We start from the raw sequence: 15496 nt of genomic DNA, 5'->3' as shown, positions 1-15496 counted from the left end.
AACATAGCTGGTAAGAGATCAACCACACATATACCACCAAACAATACAAACTGCGAATATAATAGTGTGAAGTAAGACAGGAATATATTTTAGTGATGAGAGCATGTTCGCAGCCTAACCATCTCCCCACTGGTTAAATTGTTAATTAATGTTCCACCCATTTATCAGTCAAACGAGTCTTTTCAATCTCTTCTGCCTTGAACCACAATTTAAACTCTATTCTTGCCCTCCTCCTTCTCCCTGTCAATTTTCCTGCCTCTGTTCCCTTCCCTGTTTCTTTCTGCCTGTTATCTCTGTTCATCAGCGACCGTTTCACATCTATAAACATTCGGGAGCTCAAATGTTGACCCTTGACTCCTGGCTGACCTGGAGGTCACCAGCAAAAAGGGAACAGGGGTATTGGAGGGAAATAAGTCTTATCTTAAATCTTGTCTTAAAGACTTTTATTTTTGCCGCTGCTTTTAATTGAACTATTCACATCTTAAACTGCACTGTAACTTTTATCCATGTATTTTTTCTTTTAATGTTTATTTTATTATCTTTTCTTTTTAATGACTGATTTTAAATGCCATTTTCTTAATGTCTTTCATTTTTTGTAAAGCACTTTGAATTGCCTTGTGTTGAAAGGTGCTATATAAATAAACTTGCCTTGCCTATCTCTGGAGTGAAAGAGGAGAATATATGGAGTCTTATGGGGAATTATTTGAATCAAGCCATAAACGCAGGTCAAGATGAGCATGAGGAACAGCAGGTGTGTGTGATCACGTTCCCATGTCAGGTATAAACCTCTTGCCCTGGCTTGGTGACTGTGTGTGTGTGTGTGTGTGTGTGTGTGTGTGTGTGTGTGTGTGTGTGTGTGTGTGTGTGTGTGTGTGTGTGTGTGTGTGTGTGTGTGTGTGTGTGTGTGTGTGTGTGTGTGTGTGTGTGTGTGTGTGTGTGTGTTGGGAGGCGAGGTGAGAACACACTCCCAGATGCAGTCCCATAGCCTTCCTGTCTTTAGCCTCCTGCCACAATCAGCTACGGCTCTAAAAGCAGCTTATGAACTCACCTAAGCTCGGAGAGACTGTGGTGTCTCTCTCTCCCCACACACACTCTCACACAGACACAACAGGATTTGCAAGCATGTTAAAACATAGTGGGGAAACGCGGTACACAGCCTTTGTGTTAATGAAACGTGAGAGGATCTTTATCAGACAAGGCGGTGGAAAATCATCATCTTCTTACGAGACTCATTGGCAAATTGATTCAGTGTTTACAGTTATATCAAGAAAGAACTCAAATAAGTGTGTATGAAATATTTTAGTTTGAACATATTCTTCTTAGATATTTGATTTGATATTTATTAAATGAATAAATTGTTTTTTTAGATCTAAAATACTTCAACTGAGCGTATTGCATCAATGACATCATATATGTATATGTGCATGATATTATTCTACCTGTGAAATGATGACATTAAGTTAAATATTTAGGAGCCTAAAAGATGATTTCTATGAGTGTCTCATGAAGAGACGTCAGGCCAGGAATGGGCAGAGAAAAAGGTTTTAAATAAAAACTAGAGAGAAAGAGAAATTGGAAAGACAGGAGTAAAAAGCTAAATCATTTTTTTCCCTGTCTGGTTTTCTATAAGAGGAACGAGAGGAGATAAGACTAAAAGGACTGTCACTCAGAGGAACAATCCTTCCAGTGTCCCCTCTTGCTCCTGCGGCTCCTCCCTCCTCCCTCTCTCTCCAATTTCCACAGATTCCTGCTAAGATAGAGTCGCTGTTCACAGGGACAGTTTGCTGACATCATCCGCTACATACCGAGCGTCCTGCACTCTCACTGCACTGCCCCACGACACTTCTGAGACAGGATGGACACACACATACACAAAACACTGACACAGGATAGGACTGGCTGATGAATAGCCCCATCAATATGTATTTTCATTCTTACATGTTTTGTTACTCTTAACAGTTTTTTCCTTTTTTACTAATTCATACATGGTAAATGAGAACATTTGCAAAACAAGAGGATGTCACGTGTACATAAAACATCATCAATCTCTTAATACTCCAGTGTACGCTTCATTTATATTTATTCACTCTTTTATAGCCACTTCAAATCCAGTGACAAAATGATTATATATTACACAAAAAGTACACAATTACCAGAGATTATTTTTGTAAGACCATGTTTTGCAGACCAGCGTGATATCATTCAGTAGTTTCTAACAGCATGCCTCTGTAGTAAGTTCACTTCTTATGGATATTAGTTACCGTTGGGATTGTTTATATATCGAATTGATTCTGGAAAGAGTGTAAGTGTGCATAACTCTCTTAAAATGTGCCCATTATGCTGTAAAGTACAGATGACAGCATAAACTAAACAGAGAGAACCGCAGGTTAGACACACATTAAAGTGTGGGGTTCCCTATGAATGGGAATAGTATCTCTTTTGACTGCTGTACATATGCCGCTGTTGGTACTGCACCAACAAACTGCAGCTTGCTGGAGTGCTTCATATTTCAAAAGTATATATTTTGTACATAAACACTGTTTTGGGTTTTTTGTGGGGTTTGGGCCACAAGTATCTCGTCCATTTTTTAAGTTTTATTATGCAATATCAATGTTCACACAGAAAATATCAGTCAGAAACACATTTTCAGCAAAGGGTTGCTTTATTTGTTTTTCTGAAATCACTCATTCATCTTAAGAAACTTCTAGACTGGGATAACCTCTATCCTCGGCCAACTGAGGCTCTACAAACTGTCAATAAAGTCAAATGAAATGACAAGGGGAAATATTGCAATACGAACAAATCCTTTTGAAATCACACAGTCAATAAAACCCAAAATAAAACATGACCCTTATCCCAGCCAGAGAGCAAGAAGCGAGTGTAGTGACCTGTGGAAATCCTGGAGTCAGTATTTCTGTAATTCTAGCTGATGTGTTTTTGCCAATCAAGGCTCAGCGAAATCAGAAACATAATGAAAAAGAAGTTTACTGCAAGTCAAAAGAATTCAGACAAAACAGTACTGATTGGTTAAGACAACTCAAAAGCATCGGGAACAAAAAAGCTGCTTCCACCCTTGTGATGAAGCAAACTGGATTAAGTCCATCTCCATGAAGGGAGACAAAAAAAGGAATTGTTTCACATGCGTTCAGCATTCCACAATCATTGCATTTCAGCAGACTGTCGCCATCACAGGAAAATGATCATACCCCTGATACAGAGGCCAGTATTCCCTTCACCTCTACATGACCTCTGGGACGGCCCCGTCTGAAGCACTAGGACACCATGACAGGGTGAAGTGAGGGCAACACTGGTCAAGACTGGACCATCTTTTTATGGGGATCGAAGACATACCGCTTGAAATGCAAGTGAATGCTGACAGGCTGAGAATCAGTTTTGGGCTCCTCTTCATTTGCTGCTCCTCCTTTGCTCCCACCCTTCCCTTTCTTCTTAGAGGTGGAGGATAACAACTGCTTGGTTTCTGGGCAGAGACCCTCTGAAGAAAAGATAAACAGGCATGTCACGTAAAAAGGTTGATTACACAAAAAACAATCGTTGAATAAACAAATCCCCATATGTAATACATCTAGATTATAACGGTCCTACACTATGTGCAGCATTTAGGCCATCTCTGTACGTATCTCTGATGCTTGATACTGATCTTTTCTTCCCTGTTATGTGTGCAGAGGCTAGGCGCTGTATCAGTGGAGCCTGTTCAGTGTGCTGACCTCGAGTTCAACTGATGCCTTCATCCTCCTGATGTAACGGATGAAAATGTGCAGAGGTCTCCTCAAATATCTGCGTTAGTCTGGCTCCTCCTGACTCTCCTCCTCCTCAGCCCCGCTGAGCTGTTCCCTGTGAACGCTGAGCTCTACATGTTCCTCTATGCTATCACACTCTCTTGTCTTTGTTTTGCACACGGAAAGTTAGAAATGTTCTGGGTAGACTCCTTTACACGCTGGCTGTTTGACGTCACGCACAATGGCGCCAGCATTCTTCTTGTTATCGTTATGCCAATGTGAGGGTTGTTATGGTTGCCGCGCAGACAGAAATCTCTTCTTGTTATCTACCATCAGCTGACAATGTCCGCTTACCACCACGGAACACACTCACACACCCAAACTTCAATGATGCGTGTTCAGATACAAGTGATAACAAGTTCACCTTTACACGTTTGTCCTCAAATAATTTACTTAATACAGGGTTCATACACTTTTTCACCAATGACTTTTCCATAACCAACGCCGTTACCTAATTTTCCATGACCAAAAAAATTACTCTTTTCTCAGCGGTACCACTGAAAATGGTTTATTTTAACATGGAACAGGAAAATAACGTCTGCATATGAAACATGTTGTGCCTATCGAAAACAAATCAAATAGGCTTACTAGCAACTAAAATCTCTCACCAGCAAAATACCTCGACAGTTAAATGCCATTTTACGTTTCATTACTATACGATACAGTATTTATTATCATTATAGTATTACTATTTCGGCGATTAGCTAAAATATAAATTATATTTGATGCAACTTTAGTTACATTTCCATGACTTTTCCAAAACTTTGGGAAACATATTTAGTTTTTAATGACCGTACGAACCCTGTTAATATTTATATAAAGAAATGTCTCCGTTCTCTTACATAACAAGAATACTGTTCATATTTAAAAAGAGAACGGGACATTTGTAGCATTGAGCATTTGATTAGAGGCACACTCAAGGCAGTGTCCAAAATATACGAGCCAACTATGGTTATAAAATGGCGCTGATTACTTAAGTGGCCAAGTTGGCAGCAGGTTTATTTTGGAGGAGCAATATCATACCAGGTTTAAAACAGAGAAGAGGAGGGCCTGATAATCTTACTGTCCCTATAAATCCATAGACAGAAGATTGCCAAACACAATCTACATCTATCTTCTCTAATGTGCAGATTTACAGATTTCTTTATTTTATTTTTTGGGTCAAACAATGGTAATGGTATCCCCTTAAGCCAGGGGTGGGGAACCTTTTTCCTCTCAAGGGCCATTTCAATGTTTTCAACATCCTCCGAGGGCCGTACATATTATTGACCTCTGCTTAAAAATACTAAAATCACAGCCCACTAATTTCACCTTTCTTTCATGCTGTGCAAAGAAAAAGCAACCTTTTAATCCAGATATTTTACCATGACTCACGCATGCATGTGCACGGTTGTGGCATGACCACCAAAACAGAAAGATATGGACACAAGATGTGTGCAAATGTATTTAGACTATCCATGTGAACATGATTTAAGTTGGGGGGACCTAACCTCCTCTAGGGGGGTCCGGGGGGCATGCTCCCCCGGGAAGATTTTTTTTTAAATGTTGAAGTTCAAAGCATCAATCTGGTGCACTTTGAGAGCAACATTAGTAGATCTATGGATACATCTCTCAACACCCAGATGAAACAGAACTGTAAGCAGATTTTCTTTTTCTTTATGGATATTTTACAAATCACTCCCCTTTCAAACTGTATTCTTGTTTATTAATAACAACTTTTTTTACTGTCATATAGTATTTTATACCTGTTTACTTTATTCTCTTATTTTTGTATAACTATAATGATCATATAAAGATGTGCCTTTACCTCACTGGTTGTAGAAAAAGCTTCTTATATTCGTTAGCATAGCTAGCTAACCAGATGCTAATAACAACAAAGTTATTGACTGTATGACAGATGAACAGATCGCCACTGGGCTTTCAACTAAAGACACAGCCACGCAAAAACTGCAGCATGTGTACGGCTCCTTATCGGTACTGCAATTTTTGGAAGTGCCGGAGCGGAGCTGCGTTCTGGTGCTCACTGCTCCCTGTCAGAACTACACCCCTGTCAGACGAGACATATACCACGTGATGACACGTTAGGCTTGTGTTGTGTTCAAGGACTCTGACCTTAGCCAGGAAAAACAGTTACTCACTTGTTTAATTATTTTGCGGTCTAGATTTCTTTAATTTTTTTCTTTTTTGCGTGTGTTTATAAATTACCTCGAGGGCCACACCAAATGGTCTCGCGGGCCGTATACGGCCCGGGGGCCGGAGGTTCCCCACCCCTGCCTTAAACTGAAGGAAATGTTGGTGAACATTTGTGGACCAAACCATTTTAATTGAATAATAGAGAAAACCAGAAATAATGCAGATATGAGCAGAGTGACAGAAAATCAAGTAAGTCTACATGAAAGCCTTCAACCTTATGTAAGCATCCTTATTAAAAGACTGAAAGTAAAAGAGATTTGGATAGAGCAACGCAGAAACGGGTACTGACAATCAGCAACAAGTCATGCAAAGACAAATATGTATTTATATTTAAAAGGAAAAGCAGAGTTGCAACATGTACATACATTTGAGAAGTAAATAAATTGTAAAGCTTTAAAAATGTCTAACTGCCAGAAAGCAAAACGTCAGAGTTAAAATACCAGCAGTAAAGATTAGCTGCACCTAAGACATTATGACATTGACGTTGGTGAAAAGTATTGTAGGATATTAGATATATTGCCATAATTTCACCTATTTTTGCCCCAAAAGGGAGAAACTATGAGGTGTTGTGTTTATATAGTGTTGGGCGATATGAGAGTAAGTACTGTGAATAAATGTGTCCACCAGATCAGGCAACACAGTTTCCACAGGGGTATCTATTGTCGCATGATTTCTAAATCTTGCTGATTCACGATGTAACGTGGGTTGAACAGACATGAGAGCAAAGAGAGGTTGATACAGAGCAGGAGGAGACATCCCACCCAACTCATGATGAGGAGGAACTCTATTACCAGACACACACTGTAGTTTCTTTGACAGTGCGTTTAGAAATAAAGATGGAGCATATCCTGTTACACATTGTGTGAGTTTTAAACTGCACGTTGTAACGTCAGGCTGTTATTTATTTGTAGTTAACGTTACATTCTGTAGCACTGGAAATTATACTTTGTTTTCAGGAAGCCCAAATCTAAAATCCCAAAAATATTTGAGTGTTGTCTTATGTAAACTGGGTTTTTTTGTTTGTTTTATATTGAACGTTCATAAAAACAAAGTATAAAATATGTTTGTTAAATTAATTTACAGAATAATAAGGCTACTACATTGTGATATGTGACATCTGTAACCTGACATGAAAAAGTATGTTCACGTTTTTGTCAAGTATGTGAGTCAGTGAAAAGGATGTAGGTGAGGTTCTCTTTCTAAATGTTTTTGTTTTCTCTTCCCTCCCGGTGCGGAGCAGTGGGTCCGAAGCAACAGAAGGTAAAATAAACACGGAACAGACTTCCCCCGGAACACAAGGCAATCCCCGGAGGAATTCTGGGAATGTGGCTCAGGATGTCGGGCCTACCACTCTTACCGCATCCTGAAAAACTGTCCGCAGAGCCCCCAACGTCCAAGGAAAGATGAAGAAAGTGCTCTCGGTGTGAGTCTTGATGAAGAGGGAGGCTATGCAACATCATCAAAGTCACAGGAGATTGATTTGCCTGACTCCGCCTGCATTAAACAGTGTCAGGAGCTACAGTAGTGGGATTGGTGGTGTCAAGTCTCACCTGAGGTTGTTCTTACCTTGCACTCGAATCTTGAACTTCCCGCTCTGTCCAAACCCACCCTCGATGACACCAGTCTCGCCCGTTGACAGTGTGACCTTTAACCCGATGAAGAGCTGGAGGTTGGTCTCCTTCTTGAACAGGTTGCGGCCAATCACAGTGTAATCATCGGTCACCTGAACACAACAGAGAGGAAGAGCGCTCCATGAGCTGCAGGACTAATGACAGTGATTAGAAGCACTTAAATGGTGTGGAAGCATGTGATCTAATCAGGGCTGTGAAAATGTCAGGATGTGCTTTAGTTTGATCTCATATTTCCTTCCTCTAATCTGGGTCTTGTGGGTTGTCATGATTTCACTGTGTCAGCATGGCGGAGTGAGGAAGAAGAGCTGATCTTCAGTCCTGTGTCCTCATCAACTGCACTACTCGCCGCAAGCCGCATTCCTCGAAGCTCGCCGCCTGGATGTCTGGCATCCTCTGTTTCATCCCCCCTGCACATTTTATGCTATATTTGTTTGTATTTCTTTCTTATCATCCATCACTAAGTCGATTTTACCCGCCACTAATCTGATAACATGAGGGCACCGCTCTGTCTCCGACTCACCCCCTCGCGCCGGCTCTTCCTCTCTCTACTGCCTAACCCTCATTCATTCTTGAACATTTGACCCCGACATCCCTCAAGCATGACTGATGCGCTGATAAAAAAAATACTGTTGCTGTTACATGTCCAACAGCCCGTCATATCTCAACAATGCCAGCAATGTGTTCTTTTACTCAAAGTCTAGAAACATAACTGGCTCTTTCTGAGAGACAGATGAAGTACACATGTAACTTTACATGACCGAGGACTGACCTCTTCTCACACGCTGTTTGACTCCTGAGTCACTGACTGGAGCTGTCAACAGCCTGAGGTGCTAACAGCAGGAAACTAGTTCACACACTTGACCCCTGACCTGAGTCTGACCCTACACAAGGGCGCACAGAAAACCTTAACTGTACAGTGCAGTATGACGAGTCATAACAAAAACATAAACTGGGAAGAGTTAGAGAGTTATAACACATTGAAAAACTCTTATATCTTATGTTGATTTCCAGAAGAAAACAACAGCATTAGATTAGATGAGATATGGATCGGTATGAACTGGAGCTCAGGATTGAGGATGGAGCGTGACAGCAGTAAAACAACAACAAATTACAACGGCGTGTGTAAGAGAGAGAGAAAACGCTGAGTCTGATGGACTCACTCACACAGGCATGTGGGTATTCCTGATACCGCCACTCAGGTGTGTCCAAACAGTGCCAACGTCTAACCGCTAGACAGGACGAGTGGCGTCAGTCTGCCACCCACACACCTCTGTGTCACAGCACCTGCTAAGGCATGCATACACATTCATGCCTCAAACACTGATCACAAGGGCGGCGTGTTTTTGTGTGCCTGTTTGTGACTGTGCAATAGGGGCTCTGTCTGAGAGGCACGCTCCATTGATGCCAGCAATGACAAACATCCAAAGAAGAACCAGAGCACTACAAGGTGATAGAAAGGGGCACGGGCAACACTCCGGGGTAAGGAGAGAGGACAGTAAGGAAAAAAAACTATTTAAATAAACGTCTGAGAGTTCAACTCACCCGTTCCAGCTGGCCCTCCTTGTGTTTGGTCTTGTAGATGCGCAGGCGAGGCAGGGCAGACTCGGCATAGCCTTTATCTTCAAACCCTTGGAGGAGACGGCCTTGGAAGGCCAAGCGGCATGCATTGGCGTGGATGTCTGTGTCCAGCTTTGAGCCAATCACCAGGCAGAGTAAGGGGCATGTGACTGGCCGCTCAAACTCCAACAGGGCCCATTGCTCTGGGTCACACCCTGGACTCGCCTCTCCCTGAGCGATGACATATTCATCCTGGTGGAAGTACTCCCTCTCGAAGGTGAAGGGTGTATCCAGCGGGCAGGGCTTTGATGGAGGTTGGTTAGTGACTGAGGGGGGCTCTGAGGCACCCAGGGGTGGCAAGCCAAAGAAGGTAACCCTCGCCATGACTGTCTCATGACCCACGGTGATGTGGAACTTGGCTCGGGTGGATAGAGAGCCCTTGAAGTAGCCGATCTTCCTCACAGAGATGAGAGCTGCATAGAGGGTGCGCAGGGACCCCGGGGTGCACACCACACCCCGCTCTAACAGTTTGGGGTCAAACTGTGTCACGCACACACCCACGCGATCCCCCTGCATGGCCCCCGACACCGGTCTCCGAAACATCTGCACCGACTTTATCTTCTTGGTCACCTGATGTCAGAGAGCATAGAAATATAATAAATAATCATATTTTTCATAATCAACACAGATTTCCAACAAAACTCAGAGAAAGATTTAAAGTATGTTACATTAAAGCTGCTAAATGTGCAAGTGTTTTTCTGTTCTTTTTGGTTTGAATTATTTATATTTGAAGTTGAAAACGTAGAAACTATACCATGGAATTCCGCATAAGATTAAATAACTGAATAACAGTTATACTTTCAATGAAGACCACATCTCTTTAGAGTGGATTAACGTGCATTTATTATGCTTTTTGATTACACTCATGATACACTGCATCTACGGTGCAACACATCCATTGTCAAAAAACAAATACATATTGATGCATCAATAATAATGCATGCTTAATCATAATGTTTCATTGTTAGAGGCGGGTAAAGAGCGATGTATTTTCATTAATTTAAAAGCATTTATGCTGCATCATCAGTGACTATTGTGTGTCTTCTTTAGCAATAAAACCCTTAAAAAGGGACAGCTCACCCTTAAATTACATATTCATATTTTTCTGGGAAGCTTCTCTAATGTATTTGTGGGTGCTTTGAACCAATGTACTTCTAACAAGTGAAAGCAGACCTGCACGGCCGGTATTTCAAACCCTGCAACTCACATCAACAACAAAATGTTGATCCTGTGAACTGTACCTTTAATGTATAAAAATGACATAATCAATCATGATAGAAAAGCAAGTTTAACAATAGGTATTTGTTCCTTTTCTTACTTTGCATGTATCATATTGTTTCTTTATACCTTAAAGATACATTTCTACAGTAGGACCGTATACCATTTACCACCAACAATCAAATGAAATTATGAGTATAAACATTATTAGAGATGCATCAATATGTACTATACTGTTGTAGTTAACACATACAATGATACTTATGATACTGCATAGACTAATATTATAAGATATGTTATATTTATTTATTAATTGTATCAGTTTTATTCCACTCATGGCAATTATTATAAAACAAAACATTGGACACTTTAAGCAGTTTTTTTTGTAGACCATGAGTAATGACTTTCATAGAAAGTGATATGAAAGTATCTCCACTGTACAGAGATGTGTTATAATATATTTAAAGGAAAATTGAAATGAAATGCACATACTTAAGTTTACACCTAATTAAATATGGACCGCTAACAGTTAAGCTACTTCTTTCTTTAAAATATCACAGAGCTACATTTAAAAATACTACATTGCCCATAAATGCACATATTGTTTTGATCAAGTTGGTCTTTAAAAATATATTTATATCAAGTTTTGTTAACTTAATTAAAGATAGTGATGTTTTTTTTACTGTACATCCACAAACCTTGTTACGAATGAACGATTTAAAGTTATCTGTCCTGCTACATGTTTATCGTTCCAACTATGACTTGGGTATTTGGCATACCAAAACATTTTCTGTTTGTTTTTGCTGTCCATCAAACACTGACCAACACAGTGGTATCTGCACAGGTTAAGGCTCCCTATCAAATGACTGCTAGTTTAGCCATTTGCTGCCACCTAGAGGTGAACATGAAAACTGCAGACACAGTTTTCTGAGCCTGGCTGATGGTGTGCATCTGCTCTGAATTACCAAACTCCTGGGCCGCCAACCCCCCCCCCCAGTCCCCTCATCCTCTCCTCACATTAAACTGACACATCCTCTGCACCCACTCGGACACCCCTTCCTCGGTCTGCCCACTTCCACTCAACTCCTCAACTTCCGAATCTCTGTGGTTTATCGAAAGAATTTCCAGCACTCAGTTACCTGCTTGTAAATATCAGAGATTCAGAATGAATGTCCAAGTTTTATAAACATACCTTTAGTGCTGGGATTTCCACAGTGTCATTGATGGCCAGCGACCCCTGCAGGATGGTGCCTGTCATGACTGTTCCCTGACCACGGATAGAGAAGCAATGGTCCACAGCCATCAGGAGGTCACCTTTGGGGTCTCTCTGGGGGAGGTACGTCTGTTTCTTCAAAAGCTGATACAGACCACCAAGAGGGCAAGAAGAAAAATATATTTGATCACACAAAAGATAACCACTGTCATTATTCTGCAAGGGTACACGATTTTAAATGTTTTTTCTTTATTTTAGTTTGGGTGCTTTAGTATCATTTCCTAAAGAGAATATGAATATATTATATATGATATATAAAACAACAAATACAGTGATTAACAGTTTGCCTTTAACCACCGCCATGTTTTACTTTCAGTGTTTACTTTGTTGATTGAACAAATAATCTATTATGTTTTTTCCTCTGAGAATTTTCTTAAGCATTTTATCACCAATTGACAATGACATCTGACTCGCAGCACTTGTTCTTAAGTGCATAAGTGAGAACTTATGTGCACTTTTGAGCTAAATTAGTAACAATGGAGGGGGACCAGTGTGTTTCCGGAATTTACCTCTATTAACTCTGGCACTGCTTGTGGCTCCTCTGTGTCAGGAGCCTCCGGGCCCCCAGGCTTCGCTGCCACAGCAATCACTGGACATTCCTTAAATCTGGCCAACAGAAAAACAGTTGTATTGAAAATATTTCATGCTTTGATGTTGAAGTAATGGATAAAGTTTCTTTGAATAAGAAACAAGTGGGTCTGACAGACAGACACTGGAATGCAGGCAGGGAGACAGAATGTGTAATGAGTGAGGAAGTCTGACAGAGATTCAGTCCTGCCGGCCACCGGGAGTACGCGGGATGCCATAACCCACACTTCCACAGAATTCCCCACCATATTATTAAACTTGCATAAATGCAGACCTGGTGTTCTCCAGGGTTTTGTGCAGCCTCTTGGTCATTTTCTCAATGGCACTCTGTCTTTTGTTGGGAGGCAGCAGGTCGATCTTGTTGAGAACAACCACCATGCGAGGGCAGGTCAGCTCTCCTATCAGCAGACACTCTGCAGTCTGAGTCTGCACGCCTTTCACCACGTCAACCACCAGCATCATCAGGTCAATTATTTGGGCACCTAGAGAAGGCAGAAAATGAAAAAACAATAATCAATAGGATGTAAGATATAACTGACTTGGAAGAAAAGCCGCAAGCAACTATGAAAAGATGTAGGAACTGTGAGTAGAGACTATGAAGCCGACAACAGCAATATAAACAGGAATGGATATAGATACCTAAAAATAACAGTTGAACAAGAAGAGAAATTAGGGGAGGGGTGCACTGAAGCAAAGAGATGAAAAGGCTAGAGGGTTGAAACCAGAGCTGCAGCTCACTTGGTTGTCTTTCCTTTCCCTGGCACACTCTCTTTCCTGTGTTCTCCTCTTTTCTCTCCTTCTATTTGGCTCCCTCTCTTTCCTGTGCTCTCCCCACTTGGGACAGAAGGGGAAGTTTAATGCATACCCCAATCCCCACACTTTCCTTCCTCCCTAATCTACAGCATGTGCCACCCCACTGGCTCATCGATTTAATTTAGAATGTGTGCAACCCTGCACAGCAGTATTTATTAAGTGCATTTAGTCTGATTTATTACCATGACTTTTACTTATATCAGAGTCTGTATATTACACTCTTTAGGTTTTAATAAGTCTGCTTAGAGAAAGCAGGTAATAGAGAAAGTGTCCCTCTGAGTTATCGTTCTCATGTATCTGGTCTTGAACCCACTGTAGTTTAGGGCTGCTCAATTAATCATATTTTAATCGCAATTACGATTTTGGCTTGCAACGATTGTGAAAACAACACTATAAAAATAAAACGATTATTTATTTATTTTTCAGTTGAATTATACTTAAAGTTCAGGGTAATCAACTGTTAAAAACATACTGTTCACATTTTATTTTTTTCAATAAATGGATGTTTTCAAAGTAAATGGATAATCGTTTTTAATAATCGTGATATCAATTATTGACCCAAATAATCGAGATTATGATTTTTGCCATAATCGAGCAGCCCTTATTTCTAACAATCCCAACATCTAAGTCAATATAGCAGGATCAACCCAGAGGCTGGAAGAGAAAAGACTCCCTCTGCTGGATAGGTTCATGTGTGTGTGATAACAGTGAGGAGGATGTAGTGTAAGCACAATGCTACTGTCACCATGACTGCAGCATTTATTAGACGAACACAGACATTGGACATTCGTATTATTTTGTGTTCTACTATGATCTGTGATTGACACACTGGTACTTATACGTAGTACGAAAACAGTTTAGGTGAACTTTATAACCTTCACAAAATGTAAAATGTATGTGTTAGGGCTGTTGTGTTGGACTGCATGTGTGTGTACTTAATATACAGTGTGTGGAACTGTGTGTGGAGGGTGAGGTATGGTTGCTGTGGCCTCAGCTTGTATTATATACCACTAATATAGGTCACCAAATCGTGACTTTATCCTATTTGTTTACCATTCTTTTATTTGCTGTCATTAGCAGTCTTGATGGAAGTAGTTAGATGTTTGACTTTAGTGAAACTGAATACCACACTGTGTACTCTGTTGTAAAAAAGTCCTGCATTGAAAATATAATTGAAGTATGTAAAAATGTACTAATGTACTTAAAGACTTCAAAGTAAAAGTGGTCAATGTAGAACACAATGAAAATAGTATGTTCTGTTAAACAGCTAGTCGATTATATGACTAATTGTTTCAACTCTACTGGTTTACGATGTTAGGTAGTGTAGTTGAATGTACAACAACATCGTAATCTATAAACTAACTAGTAACAAAGTAGAAGTATAAAGTAGCATTGAAATAAAAGGCTCAAGTAAAGCACCATACATGTGTACTGTACAGTTCTTGTGTGACTGCACATAGTTACATCTAGCACCAACACACTTGCAGAGAATTCAGAGAGCTCACCCCCAATGATAGTCCGAATAAGAGAGGCGTGTCCGGGACAATCCACCAGGGTAAACTGCAGATTGTCATACTGCTTCTGGCCTTCGCTGTCCCGCAGGTGGTCGGGAAGCTCCACCGTGAAGGAGGAGAAGCCGAGGTCAAGCGTGATGCCTCTCTCCCGGGACTGCGGGTTCTTGTCGAAGGCAGCAGTGGAGGCGGTGCTGCTCAGCGACCTGGCGAGCGATGTCTTCCCGCTGTCGACATGTCCGAGAACCCCAACGTTGAAATTCAACGTTTTTGTCCGACTGTCAGCCGACTCTGACATTTCTACACCAGTTGGATGTAATGTTAACCGGCTTGCGAATGTTGTTTACTTCGAGCTGGACCTTGAACTCAGCTCCAGCGTAAAACTGAGTTATTTGCTGTCTTTTCATTTGTTGACACACATAAAACACCTTCAACAACACGCTTTTGTTATAAGTAGTGGCTTACAAAACATATACAGCTATAAAAAAGACTTTAAAGTTACTTTAGCATTCAAACACATGAGATAAACGTCTTCCTCGTTGTCAGTGCTCTCCGTACTCGAGACAACATGCTAAAGCGGAACGGTTGTGTTCAGGAGCAAACAAATATAAAACAGCGGTTAACTGACTTGACATCAAATACACTTCATTAAAACTTCAATGTACAATTTCAATGGTGTGATGAATCCCCTCTATCAATAAGTTCTGCATTCATTCGAGACTCTTATTTACACTTTGACAAGTTTCTAGCCGTTTCTACTACGACAAAAGCAAGTGAAACACAAGCGGAAATGAAAATGTCGATGACAATGAATGGCGTGGATTACAGCCAATGAATGTGTCGCGTCAGCCGACA

The 15496-nt window shown here is 40.8% G+C and overlaps 1 protein-coding gene across 1 annotated transcript; it reads right to left on the bottom strand.

The window, feature by feature from the left end:
• Positions 1-2643: 2643 nt before the first annotated feature.
• On the bottom strand, positions 2644-15422 carry eefsec (eukaryotic elongation factor, selenocysteine-tRNA-specific). Its single transcript, XM_034223745.1, has 7 exons — positions 14636-15422; positions 12592-12799; positions 12239-12335; positions 11649-11813; positions 9164-9808; positions 7557-7713; positions 2644-3493 (listed from the first exon to the last, which is right to left on the bottom strand). Exons 1-7 carry the CDS (start codon positions 14937-14939, stop codon positions 3312-3314), a joined length of 1758 nt encoding a protein of 585 aa, XP_034079636.1. The 5' UTR covers positions 14940-15422; the 3' UTR covers positions 2644-3311.
• Between the last annotated feature and the right edge of the window lie 74 nt (positions 15423-15496).

The sequence above is a fragment of the Gymnodraco acuticeps genome, unplaced genomic scaffold, assembly GCF_902827175.1.
Source record: "Gymnodraco acuticeps unplaced genomic scaffold, fGymAcu1.1, whole genome shotgun sequence".
In the NCBI taxonomy this organism is placed as follows: Eukaryota; Metazoa; Chordata; class Actinopteri; order Perciformes; family Bathydraconidae; genus Gymnodraco; species Gymnodraco acuticeps.
This window is presented reverse-complemented; position numbering and strand designations above follow the sequence as displayed.

Bases quoted from the DNA above. Each gene is read 5' to 3' on its own strand.
- eefsec (XM_034223745.1), bottom strand. From the start codon at position 14,939: ATGTCAGAGTCGGCTGACAGTCGGACAAAAACGTTGAATTTCAACGTT. The intron at 7,714-9,163 runs GTGAGTTGAACT...TGTTGTGTTCAG, and splicing joins AGGAGGGCCAGCTGGAACGG to GTGACCGATGATTACACTGT. The intron at 3,494-7,556 runs GTAAGAACAACC...TCTTTTCTTCAG, and splicing joins GTTCAAGATTCGAGTGCAAG to AGGGTCTCTGCCCAGAAACC.